Below are 25408 nucleotides of genomic sequence, written 5' to 3'. Positions count from 1 at the left end.
GAGTTGTTCCAAGCCATTTTCTGGTACTGCTGGTACTAGACATTTGAATTGGACCTCATGCTTGCTAAGCAGGCACTCTTAATGCTGAGCCATTCCTCTAGCCCAGATTTTTGCTTGTTATTTCTGAGATAAAGCCTCACTTCCTGACTGAATCCCATCTGTGTTAAATTGGTAGCCAGGGTTACTGGCATGCACTACTGCCTCCAGTTTTCTGTTGGAAAGATGTATTGAGAACTTTTTGCTGCCTGGGCTGGCCTTGAACCATGATTCCAACAATCTCAGCTTCCCAAATAGTGAGGATTGCAGATGTGAGCCACCAACACCCGGCTACTAAAACATTTTTGAATCAATTTTGTACAGCATTTGGTCATTCTTTTATTTTCTAACTGGAGAGGTAAGAACAAATGTTTTCCTGGAGCCAGTTGCCTCCTTTTTCTTTTATTACAGGTTAAAACTGCCTATAAGTGTGCATGTGTTCTACGGGACACCATAAACCCATACCTGCTGCGGAGAATGAAGTCAGATGTCAAGATGAGCCTTTCTTTGCCTGATAAAAATGAACAGGTCTGTAAATCAGGAGATAAACAGCCATTTCTCAAGCACAGGATGATTTTTCTGTCTGGATTAAACAGACCTAGAGTAGTTGTCCTGGCCCTATGGGCAGGCTGGTTTGAATCTGTGTGCATTTTTATGTGGCAAGTGTACCTGCTGTAGCATCTACCCTTGCCTGGACTCTGAAAGCCTTTTGTCTGGTCTGTGTCTGTTAACACATAGATTCCTATTGCTGCTCTTCCTAAGTGTCTTTGTTTTCCATAAGCCTCCCCATTCATCCCTGTTTTTTACATTATATTAAATGTGAGCCTAGTGCCCCTTACGACTCTAGGCACTGGGACATAGCAGTGAGTAAACTGAAGTTTCATATTAACCTGGAACTCACATTCATTCTTTGTGTTAGAGCCTTTTAACTCTTGCTTGACTTTTTAACTGGACTTTGTATACCTTTATGACAGCTATCACAATGATTTGTAGATGCTAGGCACCTGTGGAATTTTTTCAACTAATCATGCATTTGAGTGGCAAAGCTTTTTCTTTGTTGTCATTGTATTTAAAGGACCAAAATATGAGTTTGCTAAATTAAGAATTATAAACCCTCAGCTTCATATTTTGGAAAGACTACTCAGGCTGCAAATGAAAGTTCTGGGGAGAGGAAGAAAGTAGGAATAGAACAATGTGCCAGCCATACTCTATAAAACCTCAGAGAGAAGTTGTGTACCATGGTGAGGTTGGGGCTAGAAGGACAGATCAAAAGGGTTCAGAGATGCCCATACTTCTTTAGATACTGCATGGACCTGCTGTCATTGAGGCTTTTGAAGGACAGCCAGCTTAGAGCATTGCTGCCAGGTTTAATTTAGGATATGTAGGGCGTGTCTGTTCCATATCCACATGTACACAAAGCCACAGAATGGTCTAGCTCCCTGAGGAGAACTCTAGCTTAGACTGTAGATATAAGACCCATAAACTGAGACGTGGGGAACATTCTAAAGGTTGGGTTTTCTCGAGGATTACATGGAGCATGAAAAGAGATAAACAAGAAGGGGGAAGAAGAGCCATCTGGGAAGACTGGTGCAGGCTCCATCGACAGGCAGAGCTGGGGTAGGAGAAGCAGAGGCTTCAGAGCACTAGCTGCCAGAACAAAGGATAACCAGGCCAACATGGAAAGAATCCAGTATGTTTGACAACTCTAAAGTCAAACATACTGCAACTTCAGTGGCATCACTGGGTACCCTCCAGACCTGCACCAGGTTTTGGCTTCAGAAGTTCGTGCAGAGCAAGTGTGGTGAGGAGTGTTCCCTCTTCTGTCTTCCTCTAGAGAAGGACTGTGCTGAGAAGAATGAGAGGTTGTTCAGGTTCTGTGCAAAAGGTGAAGAATTGCCGTTGACTTTGACTGAATTCTTCCTTGGAGAATAAAGGAAACTCAGATTAGGTAGAGGCATTTTAGGTAGTGGAGATTAGAGAATCATATGGATTCTAAAACTTCAGTTTGGGTTTTCTCTCCTATTTTCAGAACTCAGGGCCTTGTGTTCGCTCTGCTTACCTGCTCAGCTAACACTCTACCACCTGAGCCATGCCATGCCTGCTTTTTTGCTGATGATTTTGGAGATGGAGCCTCAAGGACTTTTCTGTTATTTTGGGCCCAGAACCATAAACCTCCAGATCTCATCCTCATGAGTACCTAAGATTATAGTGTGAGCATCTTGCACCCACTAAGGCAGGTGCACTTACTACTAACTAGTGTGTCCAGCCCTATTTGATCATTGTTGAATAGATACTGAGACAAAGGTGCCTGATGGGTAAGTGTCTTGGGAAGGACAAAGAGTGTTGGCAAAGTGTTATAGGCTTTCAGAAGATGCTGTGCAGCTGGATGTACAGGGGAGTCTTTGAAATAGGCAGGGCAGGCTGCCATGGGACACTGACCAGATGGGAATGTGAATCTGATTTTGTTATTCATTGAAAAAGTGTAGTGGGTTGAAAAGGACTCAGAAATAGCTGAAAGAGCATCCCAGGGGACTATGGCTGGCCATAGAAGAAGTCAAAGCATGAGGTGGCCTTGGGGAAAGAGGAGTTCGAAAGAAAGTCGGTGAACACAATGACATTGGGTTGCTGGGAAGGAGAGGGGTTGCCATCAGTCTGGTAAATAGATGAACTCAGGAATGGGGAAGTCCCAGGTGAGACATAGGTCTTGCCAGGTGTGTCAGCAGAGTGCAGGCACCAGGTGGATCAGGAGGGGCAGTCTGAGTACTACGCAGCAGCAAGGTGAAAATGAGAGGTGGTCTTCGCACCTTAGTCATGAGCAGGGAACTAGGGGCATTGTTAGGTGGTAGGTCAAGGCCTAAGAGGCAGATAGATACAGAACAGGAGAAAAAGGCCTTGTCCTCACTTGTGCTCTTAATACAAGGTACATTCTTCATATGTTCTGTTTTTTTTAATTACTTGATTCTAATATTTCTTAAAAGATTATCATGTCTTTTTCTCTCCCCCCACGCTGTCCTAGGTCTTATTTTGTCGTCTTACTGATGAGCAACATGAAGTTTACCAGAATTTCATTGATTCCAAAGAAGTTTATGGGATTCTCAATGGAGACATGCAGGTCAGCCAAAAAATAGAAGATGAACTAATAGCTATGAATGAGTAGCATGTAGGGAAATGAACTGTAGATGAAGGGAGACATTAGGTGGAAGGAAACTGGTATGATGTCTCGGGTGTGTATGGTCTGTGGCATGGCAGTGGAGTCATAGCTGCAATGTAGAGACCTTGGGGCAGACAAGTGAGGCCATTGGTAAGAGGTAGCAGCCTGAAGCTATGGAGCTAGAACCCAGGGTCTTACCTCATAGGTGGGTATGGGTCCATTGCTGGAATTTATCTAAAATTTGTATCAAAATTCACCAATCTGAGGATTTATATTTCATCCACTTCTCAGATGTTGACGGACCATTGTTACAATGGTAGCTGGATATAATTCTGGTTCAGATGTCTCTGATACTAAGTCTCCTTCTCCCCAGAGTGGGAAAAGAGTTCACTTATGTCATTCTGTTCCTTTTAATACTTCAAAAGCTCTTTCTACTACTGTCTAGAACATGGGGGTTAGTGGTATCTTCCCAGAGAAAACCCATTATGTAAGTGACATGAATGTAATGGAGATTGGTCACTTCCACTGTGGCCTTGCTGATGAGAACGTGTTGCAGGGACCGCATAGCTTGTGCAAGCAAGCATCATGGACCAGTTGAGGAATGTGTGCCAAGGCCTAGCATCTGGATTTTGTTTAAATGACACGTGCTACCACTGGGTCAGCAGTTTCCTGTGAAAACCTTGAACCTGAATCCCTTCCAAAAGTTAGAGAACACACAATAAATTTAAGCATGCTCTTTTTTGTCTCCACTGTGGGATGGTTGCACTTGAATCCAGCACTCTTCTGGTAAAAGGACAACCCAACCTGGTGGGTTGAGCAGGCACACAAAGAGCATTTCTGCACATTGTTCTGTAATAGCATCATTAGTTGTGGGCAGTGATCAGCCTCTGGCGTCTTTGTTCAATAAGCATATGTGATAGGCTTATGATCAGTATCTCCTCTAAACCTACAGTGAAGCTTGTCCCATTTTTGTGCATTAGTATCTTACCCTGTGAATTGTGCCTTACTGATTTGGTATTTAAGACTCCTAAGGCTGAGGACCAGACTGCTTGCGGTTACCCTAGGCAGATCTGTTTCTGTGTGTGTGGCCAAAATTAGCCTTAGGAATCCAGTCCATCGTATCAGACCATACTGAGGTCTGCAGCCACGGTCCTTGTCCTGTCCTGCTGGAGGTAGAGCTGAGTGGCACTGTGGGCTCAAAAGCCCTTCCTGGTTCACTCCCACACTTTGAGACAAACACACACTATGTTCTCAATGTCAGACCCTGTGCTTTCAGGTCCAGTCGTTTCCATCTGGCTTCTTGTTTCATGTCCCACATATCCATAGGAAGCTTCTAAATCATGTCCATTTCTTCAGCTCTCCTGGATCTCCCCTTCACTTCTTGCGTCTCTAAGCTGGGTGGTCTGGCTCATACTGTCCAGTAGATAGAGGATGCAATCTACTCTCTCAGCTTAGAGTTTTCCTAATTACCTTAAGAAGGTAAAAAGTAAAATTAATTTTGATCTTGTGTTTTTAAATTTTTTTATTGTTATTATAAAGGTGGTTTACAGAGGAGTTAGTTACAAAAGTCAGGTAAAGAGTATATTTCTCTTTGGACAATGTCACCCCTTCCCTTGCTCTCTCCCTGTTAGCCTAATACATCTAAATATCTTCATATGTAATAAAACATTTTAAATGACTGATATAGTTGACCATTTGGGAGCCTGGCTCTAATTTTGGAATTTGAGTTATTCATTTGTGGTGCATCTCAGTTCAGCTTGAGCTTCTTCTGCTCAGGAGTTTCATGTCACTTGCTGTTGTTGGGCTGGAGGCTGGACTGCAGGTTGTCAGGTGGCTGTTCTTTTGATAATATTCCTGATTTTCTCAGACTTTATTTTTTGTGTTCCTGGGGCTTGAACTTGGCCTGGGTGCTGTCTCTGAGCTCCTTTTTTTTTTTTTTTTTTTTTTTTTTTTTTCAAAAACAAGTTTGATTTATACAAAATTTAGAAACAAGCAAAATTAATATTATTTAGGGATATACAACATGAGATGAAAGCATAAAAAACTGAGTCGCTTACAAATTAGGGTAGTGGCTACTCCTGATCAAATGAGCCTTTAGCCAAAGCTACTTTGGAATGAAGGCAGTATTCTATTTCTTCACCTGGCTAAGAATTATATGTCATACCTTTATCTTTCTATTGTAGACAATGTTATATTCTTAGGATGCTCTTAAACCATTTTAGAAGCTTAAAAGTTTGGTGCATCAATTTTATAGGAAACTGGTAAAGATTTTTTTTTTTTTTTTGTTTTTGTTTTTATTTTATTTTATTTTTTTTTTTTAATTTTTTTTTTATTATCAATTGAATATAAATTTTTTTTTTTTTTACAAGGTGCTGTGCAAAGAGGGTGCAGTTACATAGTAGGGCATTGTGTACATTTCTTGTGGTATCTTACAACCTGTTTTCCCATCCCTTGTCTAGGTCAGGTAGACCCATATGCAGTATACAATGTATCAAGCACATATACAGTGATCACAGACTTGGTCTCTACTGTCTCTCCATCTCCCTTTGTTAACAGTCATATATCAGGGAGATCATGCCCCTTTGTTTTCTGTGTTCTAGGCTTGTCTCACTCAACATTATTTGTTCGAGTTCTGACCATTTCCCTGCAAATAACAATATTTCACCATTCCTAATCGCTATGTAGTATTCCATTGTGTATAAGTACCATATTTTTTGGATCCATTCATCTGTGGAGGGGCATCTGGGTTGTTTCCAAATTTTGGCTATTGTGAATTGTGCTGCGATAAACATGGAAGTACAAATGTCCTTTTGATATCTTGGGTTTTGCTGTTTAGGATAGATGCCTAGGAGTGGTATGACTGGGTCATAGGGTAGGTCTATATTGAGCTTTTTGAGAAACCTCCATACTGTTCTCCAAAGTGGCTGTACTAATTTGCACTCCCACCAACAATGGAGAAGGGTTCCTCTTTCCCCACAGCCCCTCCAGCATTTGTTGTTTCCTGAGTTCAGAGTATAGGCCATTCTAACTGGGGTGAGGTGGTATCTCAGGGTTGTTTTTATTTGCATTTCCTTTACTAGCAGGGATGTTGAGCATTTCCTCATGTGTTTCTTTGCCATTTTTATATCTTCTCTTGTGAAGTCTCTCTTTAGCTCTTTTGCCCATTTCCTAATAGGTTTATTGGGCTTGGAGTGGCTTAGTTTTTTGAGTTCTCTGTAGATGACAGATATCAGGCCTTTGTCTGTTGCTGTGCTGGTAAATATCCTTTCCCATATCGTTGGCTGTCTTTCTATTTTGGTGGCTATGACCTTAGCTGTGCAGAAACTTTTTAATTTGTAGTAGTCCCATTTGTTGAGTCTTTCCCCTATTTGTTGTGCGCCTGGGACTCTATTCAGGAAGTTCCCTCCTGTGCCTATAAGTTCTAGTGTCTTTCCTACTCTGTCCTTCAGTAGTTTCAAGGATTCAGGTCTGATGTTGAGGTCCTTGATCCATTTTGAGTTGATCTTGGTGCATGGTGATAGGCTTGGGTCTACTTTGAGTTTTCTGCATATGGCTGCCCAGTTCTCCCAGCACCAGTAGTTGAAGAGGCTATGTTTATTCCATTGTATGTCTTTAGCTCCTTTGTCGAATATCAGTTGGCTGTAAGAGTGCGGTTTTATTTCTGGGTCTTCAATTCTAATCCACTGGTCTTCCGATCTGTTTTTATACCAATACCATGCTGTTTTTGTTATGATGGCCTTGTAGTAGAGCTTGAAGTCTGGTATGGTGATACCTCCTGCACTATGTTTTTTGCCTAGAATTGCTTTGGCTATTCTAGGTTTTTTGCTGTTCCATATGAATTTATGGATTGGTTTCTCTATTTCAGTGAAGAATGTGGCTGGGATTTTGATAGGTATTGCATTGAATTTGTATAACAATTTGGGCAGTATGGCCATTTTCACTATATTGATTCTGCCTACCCATGAGCATGGGAGGTCTTTCCATCTCCTTGTGTCTTCTTTGATTTCCCTTATTAGATTTTTGTAGTTTTCATTGAATAGGTCCGTCACGTCCTTGGTTAAGTTGATCCCTAGGTACTTTATTCTTTTTTTGGCTACTGTAAATGGAATCGTTTCCATAATTTCCTTTTCTGTTTGTCTATTGCTGGTGTACAGAAAAGCTGCTGACTTTTGTGGATTGATTTTGTATCCTGCTACTTTGCCAAATTGGTTTATTAGATGTAGGAGTTTGGGTACTGAGTTTTTTGGGTCCTTGAGATATAAGATCATGTCGTCTGCGAATAGGGATAACTTGATTTCTTCCTTGCCGATGTGTATCCCTTTGATGTCCTCCTCTTGCCTTATTGCTATGGCTAGGGATTCCAGTACTATGTTGAACAGAAGTGGGGAGAGTGGGCATCCTTGTCTTGTTCCTGTGTTTAGGGGGAATGATTTAAGTTTCTCTCCATTTAATATGATATTAGCAGTTGGTCTGTTGTATATGGCTTTTATTGTTTTGAGGAATGTTCCCTCTATTCCTGTTCTCTCCAAAGCTTTTAATAGGTATGGATGTTGTATTTTGTCAAAGGCTTTTTGGGCATCGACTGAGATAACAATGTGATTCTTGATTTTAGTTCTGTTTATGTGGTGAATTACATTGATTGATTTACGGATGTTGAACCATCCTTGTGACTGAGGGATGAAGCCTACTTGGTCATGATGTATGATATTCTTGATCACTTTCTGGATCCTGTTAGCTAATATTTTATTGAGGAGCTTTGCATCTGTGTTCATTAGTGATATTGGTCTGTAGTTCTCTTTTTTTGTTGGATCTTTGCCTGGTTTGGGGATGAGTATGATATTAGCTTCGTAGAATGAGTTCGGGATTTTTCCCTCCGTTTCTATTTCGCGGAAGAGTTTGAGGAGTATTGGAATTAGCTCCTCACTAAAGGTTTTGTAGAATTCATTGGTGAATCCATCTGGGCCTGGGCTTTTCTTAGTAGGGAGGTTCTTGATTACCTCCTGTATCTCACCGTAAGTTATTGGTTTATTTAGTTGATTTATTTCTTCTTGGTTCAGTTTGGGCAGTTTGTACTTCTCTAAGAATTGATCCATTTCTGTAAAATTATTGTTTTTTGTTGAGTAGAGGTTTTGGAAATAGCTCCTTATGATTGTTTGAATATCGTGTGTATTTGTTGTAATTTTTCCTGTGGAGTCCCTGATTTTACGAATATGAGTCTCTTCTCTTCTTTTTTTTGTGAGTCTTGCAAGGGGTCTGTCAATTTTGTTTATTTTCTCAAAGAACCAGCTTTTAGTCTTATTTATTTGTTGAATGGTCTTTCTATTTTCAATCAGATTTATCTCTTCTTTAATCTTTGTAATCTCTCCCCTCCTAGTCGTTTTAGATTCTGTCATTTCTTGTTTCTCCAGTTGTTTTAGTTTCATCGTGAGGGTATTCACCTGCTCTGCTTCCATTCTTTTAATGTGGGTACTGAGTGCAATGATCTTGCCCCTCAGTACTGCCTTAGCTGTGTCCCATAGGTTTCTTTGTGATGTGTTTTCTTTGTCATTGTGGCTTATGAATTCGTTGATTTCATCTTTAATTTGATCTGTGGCCCAAGTGTTGGATAGCAGCGTGGGGTTTAGCCTCCAAGAGTGTGTATAGGCTCTGTGGTATCCTTTGTTGTTGAGGGTTACCTTTAATCCACTGTGATCAGATATAATACATGGGATGATGTCAATTCTTTTGTATTTGCTGAGGTTCTTTGTGTGGGCTATGACGTGGTCTATTTTGGAATATGATCCATGGGCTGCTGAAAAGAAGGTGTATTGGGTCTCTGTAGGGTGGAAGGTTCTATATAGGTCTGTTAGATCCATTTGGGCAATGGTGTTATTTAGGTCCTCAGCTCCCTTACTAATCCTCTGGGTGTTGGATCTGTCTCTTGGAGAGAGAGGAGTATTAAAGTCACCCACTATGATTGTGTTTGCATCTATCTTGCTCTGTAATTCTGTGAGAATTTGCTTGACATATGTCGGGCCTCTTTTGTTCGGTGAGTATACATTTATCACCGTGATGTCTTGATTCTGGATTTTTCCTTGTATCAATATGTAGTGTCCTTCTTTGTCTTTTTGAGTGGACTTTAAAGAGAAATCCAGCTTGTCTGAGATCAGGATGGCTACACCTGCCATTTTGGTGGGTGCATTTGCTTGGTAGATCTTGCTCCATCCTTTCATTCGAAGCCTGTTTTTGTCCCTTGCTGTAAGGTGGGTCTCTTGTAGACAACAGATGTCAACTTTTTGCTTGCGGATCCATTCTGCCAGTCTGCTCCTCTTGATCGGGGAGTTTAAGCCATTTATATTTAAAGAGATCAAGGATAAGGGTGTTTTTTCTCCTTCCATTTTCTTGTTGGGCTGTTTTTTCCTGTTGTTTTTTTTTTTTTTCTTCTTGTCTTTAGTGAGCTTGTGTTTCTGCTGGACTTTGGCTATTGAAGTTTCTTTCTGAATCTGTCTGTGTGTCTTTTACGATCTCTGTTGGGTGGGCTTCCCTTCTTAATATTCGCTGTAGGGCTGGTTTTTTATTCACATACTCCTTTAGCTCCTCTTTGGTGTGGAAAGATCTGGTTCTCCCTTCAAATGTGAACTCCAGTTTCGCTGGATATTTGATCCGAGGTTGTAAATTGTTATTCTGAAGTACTTGGATGGTGTTCTTCCACTCACTTCGAGCTTGGTAAGTTTGTGTGGATAAGTCGGATGTTATTCGAATCCTCTTCCCATTGAAAAAAGTTTCCTTCTTCGCTTTGGCTGAATTCAGAATTTGCTCTTTAATCTTGAGGTCTGTAGTCTTGAATATTATGTGCCTTGGGGTGGTTTTCCTGGGGTCTGGCCTGCCAGGTGTCCTATAGGCTTCGGTTACCTGGATGGGGTCCCCTGTGAGATTGGGGAAGTTTTCTGCAATAACTTTATTGAGAACATGATTAAGCCCTCTGCTCTGATATTCGGCTCCTTCTTCTATTCCAATTATGCGCAGATTATATCTCTTGTCTTTGTCCATTAGTTCCTGGAGTAATCTTCCCTGAAGCTTCACCTTTTCTTGGAGTGTGGTCATTTTCTGGTTGTTGTCAGCTGCTTCATCGTCCAGGCGAGAGATTCTGGATTCCATATGGTCCACTCTTTGTGTTATGGTTTCAATTGCGGAGTTTATGGATGTCAGAGAGCTATTCATGGTTGTCATATCAGCTCTGATCGTGGAAATTTCTTCCTTTAAAGAGTTGTATTTTAAATCTATTTTTTCATGCATTTCAATTCTCAGGGTGTGGAGATTTTCTTTAAAGGCGGCTTGCATTGTATCCATTTTTGCTTCCATTTCTTTAAACGAGGCTTGCATTGTATCCAGTTTTGCTTCCATTTCTTTCTTGGCTTCCTGGGTGTCCTTCCAGATTTCCGCTCTAAACTCCTGGAATTGTTTTCTGATTTCATTTCTGACGGTTTCGATCATTCCTGTTAACATGTCCTCATTTGCTTTTTTATTCTCCATCTCCTCTCCAGTCGTGCTGCTTTTTGGAGCTGGCGAGTTGGCTTGTCCTTTGATGAACTGAGTTATGTTTCTTTGTGATTTGCGCATCTGGAAGTCTGTGTAGATCTTCCCTCCCTTCTGTGTAGGCGTGTCTGCGTCAGCAGGTGCTGTCGCTGTGGCCCCGCCCACCAGTGCAGGGCACGCCTATCAGAGCGGGCGCTTTCGCCGGGGCCCCGCCCTCCTGTGCACTGTGAGTCCCCTACAACAGGCACTTAAGTGGGGTCTGCCTCCCAGAGCGAGCCCTGGGTTGTTGGGTTGTGCTTGCGCCCTCCCGCGAGTCCGTTGGGGGGGGGAAGCAGTATGTGTGGGGCCCAGTGGGATCGACTGTCCGGGTGTGGCTTGGCACCCTCAGACCTCGCCTCCGCTTCGAGGAGGGGGAACGAGATCAGGCTCAGGTGACCCTGCTGGGCTGGTATTGCCCACCAGCGCCTGTGATTTTAGTTGTAAGAGTCCGCAAGGTCTAGGCGCCTCGGGTGGGGCTTGCCCTGCCGGCCGTCCCTGGCCCCTGTTGGGAAGGGGACGGGGCCGGTTCTGCCAGTTCAGGAACCTTTGGGGGCTTGGGGCTGTTCCGCCCTTCCCCTGCTAGACTGGCTTCCCAGTGCCTGCTGGGAGCTTCCCGCCTGATTTGGGGAATCTTTGTTCCCACGGGAGTGGGGAGGGGGAGGGAGGGAGATATATCGTCTTTGTCGGGCTTGGGTCTCCCGTTGGGGGAAGGGATTATGGGGGACTCACTTTTGCTGCTTTGTGTGTGTGTCCCGCACCGCCGTTGGCCCTTCAGGGGTTGGCGAAGTGTCGTGGTGGCTCCCCCGTTCCCTCTTTCTGCCGCGCTGGGTTCCCTTGTCCGAATCCGGTGTGGACCCGAACTTCTCGTCGCTGCTGGGTGTGTCTTGGTCCGCACCCTGCTTTGTGTCCGTGGGGTCTCCCGCTATATGGATTCTGCGCTCCTGGCAACCTGTCTGCCGATCGCCGGGTTTCCCTTTCCCAGCCTGACCCTGTTTGGGCCAGGGCCGGCTGGTGGGGGGAGGGTGCCCCGATTAATCTCCGGCTCCGTGAAGGTTTTCGGTTCTTCTTTTTTGCTCCTTTTTGTTTTCCTGCGTTTCTCCACTGCTTCTGGATGCTGGTTTTGCTGGGTTCTTGGTGGAGTGTTGGGTGTTGGAGTTCCCAGCTCGCTATTCAGTTGGTGCGAGTCGGGGTGCCTCCCTATTGTCTCGGCGCCATCTTTCTCTCTCCTCTGAGCTCCTTTTTGCTCAAGGCTAGCACTTTAGACCAGTTGAGTCACAGCCCCACTTCTGGTTTTCTCATGGTTAATTGGAGATAAGAGTCTCACTAACTTTTCTCCTGGGCTGGCTTTGAACTGCAATTCTCAGATCTCAGGCTCCTGAATAGCTAGGATTACAGGTGTGAGCCACTGGCACCTGGCTCAGAGTTTCAGTCACTGTGTGACTGTTACTACTTAAAATTACTGTTGGCCCTTGATTATTGGCTTAATGCATTCTCTCTTTCTGCTTGAGCTCTCAGGCCACTGGGTTTGATTTGAACACACTCTGGATGCTGTAGAGAACCCCCATTCTTGGTTTATATGATGTCTGGAGCAGTACCTTGGGTGGGGTTAGGAGTGAGCACACATCCCAGCCTCCTTCATTTTTCTGCTGTGTGTGGATCATCTTTACGTCTCTCTCAGTTGTGCACTGCTTGTTCAGATTTGTTTTCCACTGCAGGAATAATATAATGGCAGATGGAACTTCAACAAGCTTTGATGCATAATTAAGCTATGAAACTTGTTTGTTTTTTTGTGTTTTTTTTGTGTTTTTTTTTTTGTTTTTTTTTTTTTTTTGCCTGGGCCTTGGACTCAGGGCCTGAGCACTGTCCCTGGCTTCTTTTTGCTCAAGTCTAGCACTCTGCCACTTGAGCCACAGCGCCACTTCTGGCCATTTTCTATATATTTGGTGCTGGGGAATCGAACCCAGGGCTTCATGTATACGAGTCAAGCACTAGGCTATATTCCCAGCCCCAAGCTATGAAACTTGTAATTGCACTTGAAAATGTACTATTTAGATGCATCTGACAAGTCATGTGACTAATTTCCCCAAATTTAGATTGGGTTGGTGTTTTGATATGTTTTGAGGTAAGTTCAGATTTATGTATTAAGTTGGGAATGCTCTGAACTGCATGCATGGCAATTTTTTTTAGTGAGGGGAAATGATCAACTGGATATGACCCTTGTAAATGTGTTCACTCAAATAGAATTGTCGTTCCAATGTGACATTGTTGACTTGATGTCCCTTTGAACAACTACTTAAAATAATCATAGTTTTTAAAAAAGAATTATTTCCAGAAAAACTTGTCCTGTCAGAAAAAGAACATGAGTGGAACTTAGGTTTGTTGCAGCTTATGTTATTCATCACTGTGAAAAAAATCAACTTAAAGGGAGAAAATGTTTATTTTGGCTCATGGCTTCAGATGTTTTAGTCCACTGTCACTTGGCTCTGTTGTTTCTGGGCTGTGGTGAGGCAGACATGATGACAGGAAAGAACATAGCTGTTGGCCTTATAGAGGAAGAGGGTAGTGGGGAGGAGAGGAAAAGGAGGGAGGGACCAGGAACAAGGACGCATCCAAGGACTATACTTTGACTAGGTTCCACCTCCTCAGCTTCTGTGGCCTTCCAATAGCCCATTGAATTATGAACCTGTCCATGGATAGGATCATCCATTGATAAAACTTGATCCCTCATGATCCAGTCACTTCCCAAAGAGTCACCTCTGAAGGTTGTTGAGTTGAAGACAAAGCCTTCAACATATGAGCCTTTGTGGACTATTCCAGATCCAGCTGAAACATAGCTCCTAGGAATTCTGGTATTAGAGAAGAAACTAAAGAGGCTGCCCAGAATGACTTTTGAATCCAGTCACATACTGAGTAGCTTTCCTCCCTTCCTATTTTATATGAGGTAACCTGAGCACACTTATGTTCCTTTATATCACAGATTTTCTCTGGACTTGTAGCCCTAAGAAAAATCTGCAACCACCCTGATCTCTTTTCTGGAGGTCCCAAGAATCTTAGAGGTCATACAGATGATGAACTAGAAGAAAATCAGTTTGGGTACTGGAAACGTTCTGGGAAAATGATTGTGGTTGAGTCTTTGTTGAAAATATGGCACAAGCAGGGTCAGCGAGTGCTGCTGTTTTCTCAATCAAGACAGGTAAGTATGCAAACCACATGCAAAACCAAGTCCATTCTTAAGACTTAGGATTGCCAATGTGAAAAAGAAGGTGTGAGGAAGGTGTCACGTCATATATCAAAATCCAAAATAATATCTCCAAAGCAAGTCTCTCTGAGATACTGAATCTTTTTCTAGAGATGTAAACCAGAAATTATTATTTTCTGGTGGAGACAATACTGGGATTTGAACTCGAGGCCTTGTGCTTGCTCAACTGGCACTCTACCACTTGAACCATACCTCCAGGACTAGTTTTTGCTGGTTATTTTGGAGATGGAGTCTAGTGAAATTTTCTGCTTAGTCTGGCCTTTAACCCTGATCCTCCAGATCTCAGTCTCCTGAATAGCTAAGGATAGGAACCACTGGTAATCTGGCTGGAAGTTAATCACATCTGTTGTCTAGATGAGCTTGGGTCTAATCTCGAGTTACTTAGAAAAGTTGTGAGAATTAATCTATAAGGAACTTACCAGTGTACCCTTAGAGCAGTTTTGTCTGGCTTGAAGCCATTCAGTATAGGTCTGTTGGGGGAAGGTGTGGGATTGACACAGGTGGACAAGCTCTCACCGGGGGAGATTTGATCTGTGAACTAGTCTCCCTATCTCCCAACAGATGCTACACATCCTTGAAGTGTTCCTGAGAGCCCAGAATTACTCCTATCTCAAAATGGATGGGAGCACTACCATAGCTTCGCGGCAACCTCTGATTGCAAAATACAATGAGGTAACCAGGAATTATGACAGGTGAATGGTGCTGCTGCCAGCAGGTGGGGGATGAGTGTGTTCTCCACCTCTAGGGCTGGGCAGAGGGTAAGGGTGCTTTTTGCATTTAGTTAGCTTCTATGTACCTCAGGATTATTAAGTGTGCAAGTAAATAAATAAGGCCTTTGTACTGGGAAGGTTCTTGTTCAGAGGAGTGTATGTGTATATATGTGTTTTCCTAATTGAAAACCCACTTTTTAAATGCTATTAATAAGATTAATAATAGAAGCAGGTGCAGCTGGGTGCCAGTAGCTCACACCTGTAATCCTAACTATGGAGGCTGAGATCTGAGGATTCAGTTTGAGGCCAGCCTGCGCAGGAAAGTCTGAGACTCTTCTCTCCAATGAACCTTCAAAAAGCCAGAAGTGGAGCTATGCTATGACTCAAGTGGTAGAGAACTATCCTTAAGCAAAAAAAGCTCAGGGACAGCTCCCAGGCCCTGAGTTTCAAGACCCTCAACACACACACACACTCTCTCTCTCTCTCTCTCTCTCTCTCTCTCTCTCTCTCTCTCTCTCTCTCACACACACACACACACACACACACACACACTCACTCACTCACTCCCCCCCCCATCCCCCATGAGCTGCAGGGTAGGATCTTCATTCACCAGAGGTCTCCAGGTGGTGGGTACTGGGAACAACCAGATGCTATGGGTAGGGCCTCTAGAGGCAGAGATATGGAGCCTTCGTGGACCACAGGTCTGTTCACCTTGTTGTTGGTCTTGCCTGTAGGATGCATCCATCTTTGTGTTTCTTCTGACCACGAGGGTGGGTGGCCTGGGAGTCAACCTGACTGGGGCCAACAGAGTCATCATCTACGACCCCGACTGGAACCCCAGCACCGACACACAGGTCTGTCTGTCATTTCGCAGTGAGAATGTGTTAGTAGAAATACAGTTCATGCCTGGCACCATGAGCATCCTTGGATGTTCTAGTTGGCTTCCAAGTGCCGTCTCCATTTTTGTCCCTTCCTGTTCTTCTTGCACATGAAGAACAACTTTCAGAGTCACAGGCTGTTTATCCAGCATCCTCCTCCTAGTTTTGGGGTGAAAGGAGCATCCACAAAGTTTGCAGCTTTTTTCCCCAAACAAGATATTTTATTCTGTTTCTTTCTGCTGGCTTGTTTATTTCCCTTAATAGACTAAGTGTAAGTGGCCTTCTTAGACAGAATTCTAACTGTGGGAGCTAAAGGTGGTACTGGCTCTGTTTCGTTCGTCCCTTGCTCTCGGCAGGCCCTTGTTGAGAAGTCTCTCTCTCCACACTGCAGGCCCGGGAGCGAGCGTGGAGGATAGGCCAGAAGAAGCAGGTGACTGTGTACAGGCTTCTGATGGCCGGAACCATTGAGGAGAAGATTTACCACCGGTCAGTGCAAAGGGCTGCAAGCCTGATGACACACCCAGAGTGTGGTGCAGGAAGTTGTTTTTAAAGTGTTGTTTAAAAATGTTTTCATCTTAGAATGATAATTACTGTAATATAAGGGCATATGTTTTTGTTTTGTTGCCATTCCTGAGGCTTGAACTCTGTCCCTGGCTTCTTTTCGCTCAAGGCTAGCACTCTACCACTTGAGCCACTGTGCCACTTCTGGCTTTTTTTCTATATATGTGGTGCTGAGGAATGGAACCCAGGGCTTCATGTGTATGAGGCGAGCACTTTATCACTAGGCCATATTCCCAGCCCAGGTTTTTGTTTTGTTTCAATTTGTATTCTTTTCTTTTCTATCAAAATAAGCTTGTGGTGGACTGTTGTGAGTTTTCAAAATTGCCTTTCAGCCTGATAAATGAAATCTTGATATTGTGACCTAAGAGAGCTCTTCCTGTCTACCAAATATGGCATGCCACTTTCTTTTAGAAAAACCGTAAGAGTCACCAACGGCTGGTATCTTATGCCTATAATCCCAGCTACCTAGGAGGCTGAGAGGAAGAGGATTGCAATGTGATCCCAACCTGGGCAGAAAAGACCTAGATACGTAATCTCTATTTAAACAGGAAAAAGGTGGACTGGCAGAGTGACTTAAGTGGTAGTGTGCCAGCTGAGCAAGCATGAAGCCCTGAGTTCAAACCCAATACCCAAAAGACAGAAGGAAAGATAGGGGGGTGGGGGAGGAGAAAAATGAGAGTTGAAGCTGACATAATAACATTTGCACATGTGAGGCAGTTGTACTCAGTGTGGGTGTGTCCCATGGGGTTTGGTTCAGATGTCCCTTGGAGAGAAGGTAGCAGGATTCTTGTTCCTTCACTGACTTTCTATGCCATTGATAACTCTAGTAGCTAGGTCTAGACATTGCCAGCTTCTCCTCTTTCCCACATTGACTTTGTACTTTTCTCTGCATAACTCCCCCACCAGCCTTGGGCCACTATTGGAGCCATCTCTGTCCTATAAGGGCCTGTTGTAGAGGGTTGGAGATGAATTGACTCCCATGAGAGGAGAGTTTTAGCTGAAAGGGCAATAGTGTTTCATGGAGATATCTATGTAAGAGGGATGAAGGTGTGGGGCTTTAGCAGAGTGTGGAAGAGTGAGAATGTTGACAGCAAGGAAGCCTTGATTCACTGAGGCTGCTCAGGTTAGAGCATGGAAGCCACAGTCAACTGTAGCATGAAGGAGACTGCTCAGGGAGGGCTCTGAGTCCTAAACATGCATTAAATATCTTTTTTGAAATATGATGAAGTTCAGAAATGGAAAAGGCTCATTGGATGAAAATGACATGGTATAATTCCTAATTTAAATTCCTTATGACCACCTAATGCATTGCATATGTCCTAAGAGTAAATTTCCAAGGCCAGGTACAGGGCATTGTTGAGCCACTTGAAGAGCTCAGTGACCGTTTCATCACTGGAAATTTTGAGGTCAAGCCAGGCATTGTTTCACACCAGTATTGCTTTTATCTTTTTAGACAAATCTTCAAGCAGTTTCTGACAAACCGAGTGCTAAAAGATCCAAAACAAAGGCGGTTTTTCAAATCCAATGATCTTTATGAGCTGTTCACTCTGACGAGCCCTGACATAAGCCAGAGCACCGAAACAAGTGCAATTTTTGCAGGTATGACATGAAGTTGTTTAATTTAGAATAATTGATTATATGAGAATGTGCAAGGAGCTGGGCACCAGTGCCTCACGCCTATAATCCTAGATGCTCAGGAGGCTGAGATCTGAGAATCAAGATTTGAAGCCAGCCCATACAGGAAAGTCTGTGACACTCTTTATCTCCCATTAGCCACCAAAAAAGCCAGAAGTGGAGCTGTGGCTCTAGTGGTAGAGCACTAGCCTTGAGCAAAAAAGCTTGGGGATAGCACCCAGGCCCCTGAGTATGATCATGCCCCAGGATGGGCACACACAAACAAAAGAATCATGCAGGGTAACAGGAGCTGAGTTTTTTCCCCTTTATAGGAACTGGATCAGATGTGAAGACACCCGCTCGCCGTTTTAGAAAAAAAGTCGCACCAGCCCTTGGAACAGACCACACCATTCCAAACTGCATGAAGTTTCCAGATTCTAACACATCTGCTGAGGGGGCCACACTGACTGAGGCGGAGCCCAAGGCCATGGGAGTGGTAGGGTGTAACGACAGTGGCACCCTACCCTCTGGTGGCAGAAGCAGTGCTGGGTGCGAAGGAGAAGCAGGCAGGGAGTCTGGACCTGAGGGGCTACCGGTGGCCAGTGTAAATGGTGACTGCTCAAACTTGCCCAGAGTGGGTGGGACCAGGAAGGAGGGGCCATCCTGTGAAGGAAAGATCTGTCCACTGCAGACAGGACCCCTTTGGGAGAATGGACGAGTGGAAAGTCATTTTCATAAGCACAAGTCAAAAACAAAACATCAAGATGTGGCAGGTGAAGCGATGTCAGGGAAACCTCTGAAGGCCAAGTGCCGTAGAGATGCCAAGTTTGAGGGAACCCGTGTTCCACATTTGGTGAGGAAGAGGCAGTACAACAAGCAAGACTCTGAGCAGGAGAGCCAGGCCAGAGAACAAAACAGTGATGATTATGTTTTAGAAAAGCTTTTCAAAAAGTCAGGTAAGTTTTGGGAAATTTGTTTCTGTTTACTTGTTTATATAAATAAATAATTATTGGTAGTACTGGAGTTTGAACTCAGGACCTTACACTCACTCATCTTATCACTTGAGTCACATTTCCAGACCTGTTTTTTGCTGGTTACTTTCAAGATAGGGTCTGGTGAGCTTTTCTTAGGCTGGCCTCATACCAAAATCTTCTCAGTCTCCTGAGTAGCTAGGGTTACCTGTGGGAGCACCAATACCTGCCTTCCCTTTGTTCTTAGAGAGTTGATATCCCTATTTATTTTTACTTATTTTGTATATGTGTTTCAAATATTTTCTGAGTTAGTCTTGTTTTTCTTACTGCGTTTTTTTTTTTATCAAAGTATTATTTTAAAAATATTAAAGCCAGGTACCAGTGCCTCATGCTTAAGAGTCCTTGCAACTCAGAAGGCTGAGATCTGAGGACTCATAGTTCTAAGCCAGCCCAGGCAGGAAAGTCCGTGAGACTCTACCTCCAATTAACCACCAAAAATGCTACCAGTAGGGTTGTGGCTCAACTGCTAGAGCCATAGCCTTGAGCAAAAAAACTCAGTAACAGTGTTTAGGCCTTGAGTTCAAGCCCTTAGGACTATGTCACACACACATAATAGTAGCAAATCAGTCTCATCATGAGTTGTAGTTAGAAAGCTTTTTCTATACTTTGATAAGACAGGAAGTTACCATGTTTTCTTGTATGATTTTATGTACCACTTATGTGATATTATTTTCCACATTTAGATCTCTTATCCATTTGGACCAAGTAACTCCCCAATCTAGCATCATGCACTTCAAATCTGTTCTCCAGTGACTTGGGAAGCCTTCCCTCCCAAGCAGTCCGTTTCCTATGGAGCTGTCTGTATATAGACTTTGCGATCAGCCCTGAGGACTCTGCTCCTGCCAAAGCCCCCTGCCTTATCAGTGTTTTCCCATAAGTTCGTGCTGGTTCATTTTCCCACATAGATTGCAGTATCAGTGTGTAGTTTGCATAAGAAACAAAAAGTTATTTTAGTGAAATTGCTGTAAGTGTACAAATGAGCTCAAGGAGACTGATGAGTGAATTTCTCCAGCCAAAGGCAAGGGCTGGCTGCCTCTCCGTGTATATGGAAGTATATCTTATCTTCCCAGGAATGTTGACATGACTTTGGTTTATTCCTGTTTTATACCTTTTGTGACTGCATTAGATGTTTTCCCTACCACTATATCCTTGAGTTGGCTAGTGAATAAAGTTATTGATTTCGTTGTGGTGGTGGTGGTGGTGGTAGTAGTGATGATGGTGATGATGATATAGTTGTACAAAGGGGTTCCTTTCCAGAAGTCAGGTTTATAATACATCTTGATCAGTGTCACTCCTTCTGTCCTTCTCTCCCATCTTTCCCCATCCTTCCCTACCTTTGAAGGTAATAGTTCAACTTTCACATATTGAATGTAATTATCTGCTTGCCTTTCTTCCTTCCATTTATGTGCCTGGTTATAGGTTTCTGTATACAAATTTTATGCTTTATTCTCTTGTGAATTATTTTAAGTTTTGTCATTGATTCTCTAGAGTTTTCTAGCTATATGACCATTAAAAGCTGTAAAAGTAGGGACTAGGAATTTATCTCAGTGATAGAGCACATACTTAGCCTGCATAAGGTTGGTTTCCATCCCTTGCACCAGAACAACAACAAAAACCACAACTCTCAAAATAGTATTAGAGGGGTTGGGGATTTAGCTCAGCGGAAGAAGACTTACCTGGCAAATGCAAGGCCCTGAGTTCGGTCCTCACCTCTGGAAAAAAACAATAGTATTGGAGCTAATAGACACCTTAGTTTTCTGGTTCTTAGTGAAAATAGCCTCTAGCATTTGCCCATTAGTCTGATGTAAGGCTAAGGTATAGGTTTTATTGTATATTTTATTTCATACTGATCAATGCCCAATGTTCTGAGTATTTTCATCAGATCAGGATGTTGAGTTTTGTCAGAGGCATTCCCAGCAGCTATGAAATATCTATGATTAACTTTGAAATCAATATAGTAAGGGTTATTAAATACTGGATTTCCTTGTATTGAACCAGCCTTGAATTCCTAGAATTACTCTTACCTGGGCTATTATGTATGATTTCTTACATTGCTGTTGGATTGTATTTGCTATCATATTTATTTCCTCATCGATGTTCATAAATGATATTGGCCTCTAGTTTTCTTTGCATTATATTTATCATTGACTTTATTACAAATTTTTATCTTTTCCTATATAATTATCCTTTTTCTTCTAGTTTTCAAGTTTTATGCAAATGTACAAAGTACTCTCTGTTCCAAGATAATTATTCCATTCTTCACATTTGTAATTATGTATTTTCTTTTCCCTACTTATGCTTACTGAGTTATTTATCTTATGTCTTTTTTCAGTAAGCTAAACTTTTGTTTTGGTTTGGTTTGGTTTGCCAGTCCTGGGGCCTAAACTTAGGGTCTGAGCACTGTCCTTGGTTTCCTTTTTGCTTAAGGCTAGCACTCTACTACTTGAGCCATAGCCTCACTTCTGGATTTTTCTGTTTTTAATGTAGTGCTGAGGAATCAAACCAAGGGTTTCATGCACGCTAGACAAGCACTCTACTGCTAAGCCACATTCCCAGTCCAAGCTAAGAGTTTCATTAAATTGGATTCACGATTCTCTACATCATTAACTTTTTCCCTTTATTCCTTGCTTTTTTGTTGTTGTATTTTGGTGGGGTTTTGGAATTTTGTTTATTTCTATAATTCCTACTTGGAAATTTATTTTTGTTCTTTTATTTTTATTAATATTCAAGGATTTAACATTTCCATTGATTCCTGTATCAAGTATACCTCAATGATTCTTTTTTTTTTTTTTGGCCAGTCCTGGGCCTTGGACTCAGGGCCTGAGCACTGCCCCTGGCTTCTTTTTGCTCAAGGCTAGCACTCTGCCACTTGAGCCACAGTGCCACTTCTGGCCGTTTTCTGTATATGTGGTGCTGGGGAATCTAACCCAGGGCCTCATGTACACGAGGCAAGCTCTCTTGCCACTAGGCCATATCTCCAGCCCTCAATGATTCTTTTTTTTTTTTAACTTTTTTTTTTTTTTTTTTTTTTTGGCCAGTCCTGGGCCTTGGACTCAGGGCCTGAGCACTGTCCCTGGCTTCTTCCCGCTCAAGGCTAGCACTCTGCCTCTTGAGCCACAGCGCCGCTTCTGGCCGTTTTCTGTATATGTGGTGCTGGGGAATCGAACCTAGGGCCTCGTGTATCCGAGGCAGGCACTCTTGCCACTAGGCTATATCCCCAGCCCCTCAATGATTCTTATATATAGCATTTTTGTGATTATTTTTTGGAAATTCTATAACTCTGGTTTATATATTCCCTTTCACTGAGTTTGTTAGGAGACCTTTGCCTTTGTTCTGGGTAGCAGTGAAGAGGTTAAATGTTGAAGTTGGAACACAGGGTCTTTCTTGAAATTATTTCAAAGCAGGAATAATGAATAGCTTCCCTCATAGGGTAGCAGTGAATGGAAACAGCATTTGTGAAGGTCCTAGGTCATAGTAACCACCTGAAAATGGCAGCTAAAAATGTCCCTAATTTGTCCCATGACACTGGCCTATGCCAGATGAAAACAGTACCCAGGGTACAAACAGACATCACTGTTGCTGTTTCCTTGTTCTTGGCAGTGGGCGTGCACAGTGTGGTGAAGCACGATGCCATCGTGGACGGGGCCAGCCCAGACTATGTGCTGGTGGAGGCAGAAGCCAACCGAGTGGCCCAGGAGGCCCTGAGAGCCCTGAAGCTCTCACGTCAGCGATGTCTGGGGGCTACGTCTGGTGTTCCCACCTGGACTGGCCACAGGGGGACTTCTGGCGCACCTTCAGGAGTAAAGTAAGAGAGCCCTCCCCACAGTGCTTGCAGGCAAGCCTAAAGCCAATCATAATAAAAAGCCCTCAGAGAGCCACCGCCAGACTGGGGTAAAGAGAGGAAATGGCGTTCTTATCCTCTCCCTCACTGTCATCCTGACTTTCCAGAGCCCACTATTTAGGGGAGAAAGGTACTCATTTCATCAGAGAGTTGATAAAAATAGTAAGAAAGACTAAACTCAATAAGAGGAGCAGCCATTTGAAGCAGTCAGTAGTAACTCAGGATGCCAACTGTGGCTGATGGAGGGTGCTGGGCTGTCTCCCTCCCAAGAGGTGGCCCTTACTTCCAGGAGAGCAGAGTGGACCCGGCAAAGGCAATAGAGAAGAAACACATGGCTCTGAGGCTTTGAAAGCTTTGCCACAAAGATGGAACTGTTTAATTGTTCAAAGAGGACTTTGGTCTCTGATTTACAGCAGCTAACATTTTATCTGTGATCCTTTTTCTTAGGAGCAGATTTGGTCAGAAAAGGAACTCTAACTTAACTGTGCAGCCACTTTCTTCAATATCTCCAACACAAAAATGCCAGGTAACTGTAACCTTGTGCTTTGCATGTATGAGACTTACCTGGTGAACGAGCCAGGAAATTTTCATTAGATATTTGTGTGGGGTGTGGGTGTGGGGTGTGGGAGTGTACTGCTCCTGGGGCTTGAACTCAGGCTGAGTTTCTTTGCTCAAGGTTAGCATTCTGCCACTTGAGCCACAGCTCCACTTTGGTGGTTAGTTAAAAAAGAGAATCTCACAGACTTTCCTGCCTGGGCTAGAATCAAACCATGATCCTCAGAGCTCAGCCTCCTGAGTAGCTAGGGTTATAGGCATAAGCTACTACCATCTGGCATACACTGGATCTTTCATATAACGAAAATGGTTATTGCTGGCATAGTGACAAGTCAGATTTCTCTTCTCAACTCTAACCTATATGTGTCTTCATTTGACTCTAAAGGCCTAGTTAACTTCCTAAAGCATAGAATCTGTAGGAGCCTCTGTTTGCGCTTAGAAACTTGATACAAGGACAGGAGTGCCCGTGAGAATACAGTCTATGTGGCAGTTCCAGAGGGCCACCTCTATAAGGAAGGCCCAGACCCACTGTGAATGGTATCCATATGTATACACTGCCAGGTAGAGCGCCCGTTGTCTCTCCATGATCTGTTGCTCCATCTGAGCTCCAAGCCCTTCTCTGGGACCTCTGGCCCTCCTCACTATCCAGCACTCTGTCTTTCTGATTGAGGATGGGTTTCTGATAAAACTTTTTTAAAAGCTCAGGCCTGAACTCCAATTTCAAATTGACCCAAACACACTTAGGCATGGAGAACCTTTCTGGCTTCCCCTGTTCTGTGCCTTTGGCAGCCAGAGTTTGAGTCTTTCTCGCATGCTTCAGGAGGTAGCCACTCTCTGCTTCCCTCCACCCTCACACTCAGAGCAGGTTGCAGGGGACACCTGGTTTCCCTTCCTTTCTGCTGCTTTGTTTAGGACATGTTTAGAGTGGCTGCTCAGCTATCTGCCTCACAGGACCTTGCTGCCAGGTGCTACCTGGGTTATATCACCCTCCCACTTCCTCTGGAGACTGAGTCAGTCTATCAATGCAGTGATCTTCTTTCTCTAGGATGGCACCTTGAAGAAGGAGGGGAAAGATGGTGCCCCAGAGCACTTCAGTGGCAAAGCAGAAGAGGCAGAGTCTTCCTCTAGGGTCCCTGCTTCTTCCTTACTCTTGGCCAGGATGAGAGCAAGAAACCACCTGATTCTGCCAGAGCGATTGGAGAGCAACAGTGGACTCCTTCCAGAGGCTTCTGCCCCACCACCTGCTGCCACAGAACACGATGACCTACTGGTAGAGATAAGGAACTTCATTGCTTTTCAGGCCCATGTGGATGGCCAGGCTAGCACTCGGGAGATACTACAGGAGTTCGAATCCAAGCTGTCCACCTCGCAGTCTTGTGTCTTCCGGGAGCTTCTGAGAAATCTGTGCACTTTTCATAGAACTTCCGGTGGAGAAGGGATTTGGAAACTGAAACCAGAGTTCTGCTGAGCACACTACTCTTGGCAGAGTTTCTGGCTACTAGTCCCGTGATGCGTGATCACACATTTGAGGACAGGCATTCTCAGCACTTGACATTTACTTTAAATGGCTTCTACCTCAGAATGAACACTTGAAGGGAGAAGAACCTCTTCTCCCCAAGTGAAAAGTTAATAATGCTAACTAAAGAAGAAAATATTAAGAATATATTGACTTTCTTTCTTGGCTCTAGGAATTATGTTCTGAAATCAGGGACCTAATAATTACTTCTTGGAACACATTGCTTTCTTTATGCAAAAAATGCTGTTGGGACCACATTACTGCTCACTTCAAAGTCTGGGACAAAAAATGCAGTTCCTTGTACTACTGGTGCTAGAAATGTGTCTTAGACTTAGTCAGGTCTGTCTGCTAAATTAGTTCATCAGTATCTGGTAGCAGCAGTGTTTTGATGCCTAACTTTGTTTTTTGTTTTTGTTTTTTTTTGTTGTTGTTGTTGTTTTTGTCTGTTGTAGGGCTTGAACTCTGGGCTGGGGCTCTGTCCCTATCTTCCACTCAAGGATAGCGTTCTACCACTTGAGCCACAATACAATCAATCCCTGATGCCTAACTTTGAAATGTTTCAAGTTTTCAAAGATTTGTTCTCTCATAAATCATATGACTTGCCTTTAAACAGTCCTTTTAAAGTCCTATTAAATTGGCAGATTATTATTTTGTTTTGTTTTGTTTTGTTTGTGGTGCTGGGTCTGGAACCTGGGACCTTGT

General features: G+C 43.3%; 1 protein-coding gene across 3 annotated transcripts in view; it reads left to right on the top strand.

Annotated features, from left to right (window-relative positions):
• Ercc6 (ERCC excision repair 6, chromatin remodeling factor) overlaps positions 1-25114 on the top strand; it is an 83650-nt gene extending 58536 nt beyond the window's left edge. For all 3 annotated transcript variants that reach the window (XM_048339223.1, XM_048339225.1, XM_048339224.1), the window contains exons 11-21: positions 448-564; positions 3053-3148; positions 13719-13934; positions 14562-14672; positions 15445-15564; positions 15980-16074; positions 17603-17748; positions 18096-18719; positions 22395-22599; positions 23083-23161; positions 24236-25114. In XM_048339223.1, the coding sequence (XP_048195180.1) occupies positions 448-564; positions 3053-3148; positions 13719-13934; positions 14562-14672; positions 15445-15564; positions 15980-16074; positions 17603-17748; positions 18096-18719; positions 22395-22599; positions 23083-23161; positions 24236-24658 (2232 nt within the window). In that variant the 3' untranslated portion in view covers positions 24659-25114. The remainder of the gene's footprint in view (positions 1-447; positions 565-3052; positions 3149-13718; positions 13935-14561; positions 14673-15444; positions 15565-15979; positions 16075-17602; positions 17749-18095; positions 18720-22394; positions 22600-23082; positions 23162-24235) is intronic.
• The last annotated feature ends 294 nt before the right edge of the window (positions 25115-25408 follow it).

This window comes from Perognathus longimembris, chromosome 2 (genome assembly GCF_023159225.1).
Source record: "Perognathus longimembris pacificus isolate PPM17 chromosome 2, ASM2315922v1, whole genome shotgun sequence".
Lineage (NCBI taxonomy): Eukaryota > Metazoa > Chordata > Mammalia > Rodentia > Heteromyidae > Perognathus > Perognathus longimembris.
This window is presented reverse-complemented; position numbering and strand designations above follow the sequence as displayed.